The following is an 8,658-nucleotide window of genomic DNA, read 5'->3' on the forward strand; positions in this document are numbered from 1 at the left end:
GTTTTTCGAGATAGGGTTTCTCTGTAGCTTTGGTGACCATCCCGGAACTAGCTCTTGTAGACCAGGCTGGCCTCGAACTCACAGAGATCCGCCTGTCTCTGCCTCCCGAGTGCTGGGATTAAAGGCGTGCGCCACCACCACCCGGCTTTGAGTTCTTTTTTGGTAGGGGAACAAGGTCTCACACTGCAGTTCAGGCTGTTCTGGAACTCTTGGTAGTCCTCCTGCCTCAGCGCTCCCAAGTGCTAGAATTATAGGTGGGAGTCACTTTCTTCAGGTGAACCCATGGAATTTATCCCCAGTTGTCCAGAGGCACAGGTGGCCAGCGACTTGTACTGCCCATCTGGAGTGGGGACAGCTTATGTGCTCGAGCCCTTGTCTTCTGGGGTCTGGTGCTTGCTGCAGGTTGAGGGTCTGAAGGGAACTGCATTGCTAATTGCTACCCTCTTTTGTGTTAATTTTGAGACAGGATCTCGCTTTCTGTAGCAGGCTGGTCTTGAAATCTTTGAGAGTACACTCGGCTTTTAAAAAAAATCATTTACTTTGAGACGGGGTCTCAAACTGTATCCCAAGCTAGTCTGGAATTAACTCTGTAGCTCAGGCTAGCCTGGGTGACACGAGACAATTTCATTCATAGACAGACAGACAGACAGCAAAAGAAATGTGGGGCTGGGAGATGGTTTCACAATTCTTGATGCTCTTGGCAGCTTGAGCTTGGGTCTCAGCACCCACATCAGGCAGCTCACAACTGAGAAAGCAACACTCTATTCTGGCTTCCACGGGCACCTGCACCCTTGTGTCGTCCTTCCCCTCACTGACCCCTTCATCCCCGCCCTCTAATTCCCCCCCCCCCCATCGAGGCTGGAGAGGTGGCTCAGTAGTTAGAGCGCTTGCACTTGTTAATCTTACAGAGGACCTGGATTCCCAGAGCCCATCTTGTGGCTCAGAAGGATCATAATGCTAATTCCAAGGGATCCAAAGACTTCTGACATTTGAGGGCACGGGGCGCTCACATGCCGCACATACATACATTAGGCAAACCAAATACACATAAACTAAAATAAAGAAATGTAAAAATAGTGAAAATTAAAAGAAGAGGAAGAGGAAGAAATATAATTTTTAAAAACTATGCGTCGGAGGGTGGTGGCGCATTTCTTTAATCCCAGCACTCTGGAGGCACAGACAAGTGGATCTCTGTGAGTTCCAGGCCAGCCTGGTTCACAGAGTGAGTTCTAGGACAGCCAGGGCTACACAGAGAAGCCCTGTCCCAAAACAAACAAACGAAGGAAGGAAGGAAGAACGAACAGCAATCCTGGGGAGGATGCTAACTAAGCAGGCTTTCAGTAGCGTGCCTGGACTCTTTAAGGCGTGCCCCGCCAGGGCCCCGCCCCCTCCAGCCCATAGACCCCGCCCACTCCGGAAGCCCGGTCGGAAGCCCCGCCCTACCCCCGCCCTGTGACGTCATCACGTGGCTCGGCTGAGGTTCGCGATGGCGGCACCCGTGGACGGGAGCCCCGGCGGCCGGGCGGGTCGGGCGCTGGCTCTGGCCTCGCTGGCCGCGCTGGCTGGGCTGTGGCTGGGCGGCCCAGCGGGAGCCCTCCCCACGCCGGGGCCCGGATGGCAGCGCACAAACCCCGACCCGCCCGTTTCCCGCATCCGCTCGCTGCTTCTGGACGCCGCGTCAGGTCAGCTGCGCCTGGTGGACGGCCTCCATCCCTCCGCGGTGGCCTGGGCCAACCTCACCAACGCCATCCGCGAGACCGGGTAAGGGTTGGCCGTCCCCGCCGCCGCCGTGGGCCTGGCGGGTAACAGGACTTGGGGTTGCAGACCTCGGGAGTCCACAGCTGGGTCAGGCCCAGGGTTAATGGGTGACCCATTAACTCCCTTCCCCCAACCACCGGGATCTTCCCTGAGGGACCGGGCGACCAGCTCTCTGACTGCATGGGCAGACTGGCCTAGAACTCACTGTGTAGGCGAGGCTGGCCTGCAGCTCACAGACTCCCCCACCTGAAGCGTGCGCAACCACGCCAGGCTCTTCAGTGATTTTGACAGCTATCCAGGAGGCCAGGCCCTTGCTCCCCTCCAGAGTCAGGTCTCCAGAAATGAGCCAAGCTCCAGGCCGGAGGGATTGTTGAGGGTCCCTAAACACAAGCACAGTCAGTATCCTTGTTGCTGCTCCTGCCCATCCGGGGACAAGTTCATGGCCTGATGCTACAGAGCTAAGTGCTCATCAGTATCATCGGTGTCACACTTGGAACACAGGCTGGCCCTGCAACCTCTTGTCTCTCACTAGCTCCTCTGCCAGTCTGGGTTCCCATGTCACCATTGTAAACCCAGAACTTCAAGATGGGCTCTTGTGGCAGGGTCTGCACCAGGAATAATGACTTGTGCTCGGTCAGGATAAGCTCACCTTATCCTGGTGTGTGGTCTCAAGGACCCAGTGCCAGTCAAGATTCGGGCAGAGATACACACACACACACACACACACACACACACACACACACACACACACACACACACACACGATGGACACGTCCCACCGGAAGCCAGGGCCAGCAATTGGTTGGACACCAGATTCAGGCTATTCTGGGAGAGCATCTGGAATCCGCATATCCTCTTACCAGGTCTCGATTTACTCATGCTCAGAAGACATAGCCTCCTGCAGCACAGGTTTTGGGAACACAAGATGCTAAAGACACCTCCGTTGTTGGTGGTCCTTGGAAGGTCGCTGCAGAGGTAACAGCTGGGTGTGGCCAATGTAGGGCGAGAAGGCTGCTGGCTCTTTGAAGGAAATCACAGCTCTGGCTGGCATCAGGGGGTACCCACTATCTGCTGATTCATGCATTTTTGTTCTGGTCTAGCAGAGCCAAGAGGGCATGACGAACCCCTACTTGGATGCGGAGGTACAAGAGTGTGAGGACTGTGTGGAGAGGGGGTTCTGGACTCCAGAGGACATCTGAGTGGACTGAGAATGCTTCTAGCTATGGCACTCAGGATAGTGGGGAGGGTCTTCCTTGAATGTGTTAGCAATTTCTTCCAGCCTCGGATCCACTGCTGTGTGACCCAGGGCAAGTGGCTCCCTTCTCTGAGCTCTTTCCTGAAATGGGGCCGAGGTGGTCCCAAAGTCTCATTGGGATTTAGAAAGCTCTGCTCTGCTGTTGTTTGAAGGAGGAGTGAAGCAGGGAAAGGAGTAAGAGTCCTTTGGTCGTTTTATGATTGGGGAAACCGAGGCCTCCCATCATGCTGGCATCTTTTCTGCCCTCCGCCTCCTCTCCTATGTCACACGTCCCTTCACTCTGAGACTCCAGCAGTGCAGGGAGTTCATAGTGGGGGACCCCAATTTGTAGGCAGGGAAACGGAGCTTCTTGAGTACTTGGGTCAAATGGAAGACATCTGGCCTGCCCTGGTCCCCCGGTCCATGGGAGCTCCAACCTGGGGGTGCCTGTCTTACTCTTTTGGAGGGAAGAGGTCAGGAGCCAGACTCTCCTAGAATTAGAGCCCACCCTCTTTCTGGAGGTTCACCGCTGCCGATTCTTGGATTGTTGGAGGGTAAATTCCCTCCCCCCTTTCTCCTTCTCCTTCCTTCCTGCAGTTTGACCTTTAGCTGTTTTATGTCATTTATTTATGGGCAGGAGGTGGGAGGGGCACATGTACTGTGATGTATGTGGAGGGAAGAGGACAACTCACAGGCCCCGGGGATCGAACTCAGGTCGTTAGACTTGGTGGAAAGCACCTTTACCTACTGAGCCATCTTGAGACTTTGAACTGACACCGTGAGACGGTTAGGATTTGGTGTGTGGTGGATGGAGATGCCCTATTGCGGAGCTTGTGCCAGCGGGCTGTGGCCTCCGCCCTGGGGAAGTCAGGCCCCTCACCCCTTTTCCCTTTTGCAACTGGATTCCACCTCTCAGAAGGCTATCTACCATTCTGCTTGGAACCAGTCACCAGAGGAGGGCAGCTTAGGAAAGCAGGGAGCATCCTGACCCTGCTGCAGCTGGGGAAGTGGGTCAATAAGGGGAGCCATTAGAGACGGCTGGAGGGAAGCCTGCTGTGTAGCTAAAGGTCCTGTCTGTTGGTGATGGGAGACCTTTGAGACCCCTGCCCACCTCAGCAGTAGCCTAGCTTTTAAAAACATGCTACTGCTTGCTCTTCCTCCTCTTTTTCCTCTCTCTCTCTCCCCTTCTGGAACTGTGGGCATTGAACCCAGGGGTGTGTGCATGCTGAGCACACTCTATGGCGGAACTGACCCCTTCAGGCCTTTTTATTTTTAAAATTTGAAACAGATCTTGTTATGAGTCTAGGGTGGGTTACAGGGAAAGATTCTGTCTTTAAAAACTCCTTGGATAATTTTTAGAAGTGTGTATGTGTGTTCACATGTGTGCAGGTGTCTGCAGAAGCCAGAAAGTAGGCATCAGCTCCCTTGGAACTGGAGTTATAGGTAGTTGTGAGCCACCATGTGGGTCCTCTGGAAGGGCAGCCAGTGTTCTTAACTGCTGAGCTGCCCTCTAGCTTCCTCCTGCTAAGTCATTTGTTGTTTGTTGTAAGAGTGGGAAAGTTTGTGTGAGAAAGTCCAGGCTGTCCTCAAGGTCCTACTGGGCTGTGGTCTATTCCCATGTCTCCCCTGGGCTGCTGCTGTTTGTGTGTTTGTCTTCGTGTCTGTACACCATGTGTATGCAGTGCCTGAGGAGCCAGAGGCATCGGATCCCCTGAAACTGGAATTACAGACAGTCGTCAGCCAGAGCGGGGACACTGGGAACCAAACCTGGTCCTCTGCAAGAGCACCAAGTGCTCCTCACTGGTGGGCTGTCTTTCTAGCTCCATCTTGGGCTTTTGTTGGTGTTGTTGTTGATGTGTGTGCGCGCGCCCATGCGTGTGGAGCATAGACCAGAGGTCTACCTCAGGTGTTGTTCCTCAGGTGTTGGCCACCATGTCTTCTGAAGTAGCCCCTACTGGATAGGGGCTCACTGATTAGGTGGAATTATCTGACCAAAGAGCCCCAAATATTTGCCTGTGTTCTGCCTTTCTTCAGTGCTGGAATTATAAACAAACATGTCACTGATTGAACTGTCTTTCCAACACACACCCCTCTTTCTTCCCTCCCTCCGTCCCTCCCTCCCTCCCTCCGTCCCTCCGTCCCTCCCTCCCTCCGTTCCTCCCTCCCTCCGTCCCTCCCTCCCTCCCTCCCTGCCTCCCTCTGTCCCTCCCTCCATCTCTCCCTCCCTTCCTCCCTTCCTTCCTTTAGAAAGGGTCTCATGTAGCTCAGACTGCAGACTGTTCTAGATGACTTTAAACTTGTTATCCTCCTGCCTCCACCTCCTGGGTTATAGTCATGTGACCAGATGCCCAGTCTACAAAGGGTTGGGGACAGAACCCAGGGCTTGGTGCATGCTAGACGAGCACTCTACCAATTGAGCTGCACCCCAACTCAATGGAGTTCTTTTAAAAACATTTATTAATATTTGTTTGTTTATTCGTGTGTGCATGCCTATGTGAGTTTATGTACTATGTGCATGCAGGTGTCTGCAGAGGCCTGGGGGGAGTTGTATCTCCTGGAACTAGACTCCCAGGCTCTTGTGATCCTGCCTAATGTGGGTTTTGGGAACTGATCTTGGGTCCTCTGCAAGTGTTCATAATTGCTGAGCGATCTCTTCAGCCTCTGGGAGAGATATTTTAATGACAATTCTATTAAGAAAATGAGAACAAGGGTTGAGGTGATAATTTATAGCACTCCCATCTGGGGAAGTGGAGCTTTGTGGACATCCAGGTCTCCGTGAGTAAATAGAGACGGTAGCCTGACTCGACAGAAGTCTTGTTCCGTGCTTGGAGGCCACTGACCCTACAAGTATATCAGTCAGCACTGGACAACAGTGCTTCATAAGAAATGGTCCAGGACTGCTGCTTATGGAGCTAAGCTGTGGGGCCTTTGTATGTCCTGCAGGCCTCGGGTCTGCAGACCTTCCATTCCTGGGACCTGTGGACTGGCTGCGATGTCCTTCCATGACAGCGGCAGAGGCACAGGAGGGCAGTGGGGGAGTCAGAGGCCTCTTGATCTCCTTAACAGCGCTAAGTTCTTCTCTTGCCCCACTGGGCAAAGCAAGCAACGCGTGTGATCCAGCACAGGTGGATGTGTGGGCGGGGCGTGTGGCTGTGGGTGGAGACATTGCAGAGCCTCACAGTAAAGAGCGAGGACACAGTGCATGCATCACATGATGGCAAACTCTGGACTCAGTCCTCTCCTCCATGTGATGGGACCATTAGCAGTGCTTGCCTGGAAGGACTGTGAAGTTGCCACTGGACAAACCGGGTGGGGTTGCTAGATAGTGACAGCTTAGGAAGTGCCGGCCATCATGACTGGGGACATCAATTGGCATAGGCGGGCAGAGGAGGCAGGTTTAGTCTGTGGAATCCATCCTATGACCCAGTACTTCCTATCTTGGGTATCTAGCCCAGTGGGCATGCGGGTGCAGGCAGGCTGGCCGGCCGACATCTGTGTGGGCCACTGCTACTCACTAGGCCATTTTCATGGTCTAAAGCTAGAGGCTGGGCAGGCATGGTGTCATACACCTGTGGTCTCAGGAAGCTGAGGCAGGAGGATTGGCATTCCAGGCCAGCCTGGGCTGCATAGTGAGACCCTGTTTGAAAAACAGACAGAACAGAAACGGAGCTGAAGCCCTTGCTGGCACATAAGGTCCTGGATTCCATCTGTGGCATAAGGAATGGAAAGCCAGACCCCAGAGTGCCTGCAGCCATGGGTCTAGCTGTGAAGGTTGGCTTTGCAGGGCCCTGCTGTTGACTGAATGTCCTTCCTCTCCCCCAGGTGGGCCTATCTGGACCTGGGCACAAATGGAAGCTACAATGACAGCCTGCAGGCCTATGCAGCTGGTGTGGTGGAGGCCTCTGTGTCCGAGGAGGTAAGGTCTCGTGGGGAGCCTGGGGTCCTACCTGCCTGCCCCCAGCCAAGCCAGGACATCCTCAGGGCCTTCAGTGGGGTTGATGCTTATGCTGAATGTGGTCCTCTGGAAGGGCAGCCAGTGTTCTTAACTGCTGAGCCGCCCTCTAGCTTCCTCCTGCTAAGTCATTTGTTGTTTGTTGTTGTCCCCTCCTCCTCCCTCCATGTAGGCGGGGAGAAAAAGCTTGTGCTTCAAAATAGCACATGAAGCTGGACATGGTGGAACACACTTGTTACTGTGTGAGTTGGGAGGCTGAAGCAGGAGGATTGATGAGTTTGAGGGTAGCCTGGGCTAGAGACAAAGAAACAAAAACCCCTAGGCCATTCCTCATACCTGTCGTCCCAGCAGTTAGGGGAGGGAGGGACAAAGATTGGGAGTTCAGGAACAGTCTTGACCATACCCCAAAAAGGGGAAGGTAGGAAGAAAGTGCAGTCTAGTGGTTTTGGGTACACCTTTCAGGTTGTGCAGTTGGACCACTGTCCAGTTCTAGAGTGTATCTATCACCCAGGAGGAACCTATCAGGCTAACACTCCAAACATCTCACAGAAGTGCAGTCATACAGCGGGAGATGCCGACCTCCTTCTGGTTTTGTTTGATTTGAGATAGAGCTCACGTGGCCCTGGCTGGCTGCCAACTCGGTGTGTAGCCAAGGATGTCCCTGATTCTCCTTAGTGCTGGGGTTACAGTAGTGTGTCACCACCCGATTTATACAGCGCTGGGATGGAACCCAGGGTTTATTGTGCGTGCTGGGAAGTGCGACCTTCTTATGACCATCACTAGGCGTAATGTTTTTTGTTCCTTTTGTATTTGTATATCCTCAGAAAATGGTTTTTCGTTAAGGTACAAAATAATGGATTTCTTGATGACATTAAAATTGATCGTCACTGTTTACTGTGTGCATGTCTGTGTCTGTATGTGTGGGTGGGTGCACATACATCAGGATACATGCGTATTGGTCAGAGGACAACCTTCTGGAGTCTGTTTTCTTTTCGTTATGTGAGTTCTAGGGACTGAATTCAGGTCATCAGGCTTGGTGGCAAGCTCCTTTACCTGCCAAGTCATCTCAGTGGCCCCAGAATGACATTTTTATACATACATGTTTTTGTACTTTACCTGTGTCCCCTGCTGCATTCCTGAACTACACACCTCCAAGTGGCCCCTTTTCTCTCTCGCCTAAAGTGTCCACGATTCCCCTCTGCCTTCATGTCTTCTCCCCCTTTGGTATTTTTTGAAAGATTTATTTACTTACTTTTTTTATTTATTTATTGAAATTTTGCGACAGGGTTTCTCTGTGTTGCCCTGACTATCCTGGAACTCACTCTGTAGACCAGGCTGATCTCGAACTCACAGAGATGTGCCTGCCTCTGCAGAGCCTCCTGAGTGCTGGGGTTAAATCATGGACTACCACCACCTGGCTAAAGACTTATTTTTGTTTATATTGGTGTGCGTGTAAGAGCATGTGGGTATCCAAGGAGACTGAAGAGTGTCGGCTCCTGGAGCTGGAGTTACAGTGGTGTAGAAAACTGAACTCTGGCCCTCTGCAAGAGAAGCAAGCGCCATGGAGCCATCTCTCTAGCCCCCTTTTAAGGTTTTTAGAGACAGGCTCTTACTGTGTGATCTAGGCTGACTTCTAACTTTAGATCCTCCTGCCTCAGTCTCCTGACTGCGGGGATTACAGGGTGTGCCCCCCCCCCCCCCCCCCCCCCCCCCC

The 8,658-nt window shown here is 53.0% G+C and overlaps 1 protein-coding gene across 1 annotated transcript in view; it reads left to right on the forward strand.

The window, feature by feature from the left end:
- Positions 1–1,456: 1,456 nt before the first annotated feature.
- The window catches only part of Plbd2 (phospholipase B domain containing 2), a 19,822-nt gene continuing 12,620 nt past the window's right edge, over positions 1,457–8,658 (forward strand). The window contains exons 1-2 of the mRNA XM_050158868.1: positions 1,457–1,761; positions 6,815–6,908. Of these exons, the coding sequence (XP_050014825.1) occupies positions 1,487–1,761; positions 6,815–6,908 (369 nt within the window). The 5' untranslated portion in view covers positions 1,457–1,486. The remainder of the gene's footprint in view (positions 1,762–6,814; positions 6,909–8,658) is intronic.

The sequence above is a fragment of the Alexandromys fortis genome, unplaced genomic scaffold, assembly GCF_014885135.2.
Source record: "Alexandromys fortis isolate MF-2015 unplaced genomic scaffold, M_Fortis_MF-2015_v1.1 scaffold_90, whole genome shotgun sequence".
NCBI classification, from domain to species: domain Eukaryota; kingdom Metazoa; phylum Chordata; class Mammalia; order Rodentia; family Cricetidae; genus Alexandromys; species Alexandromys fortis.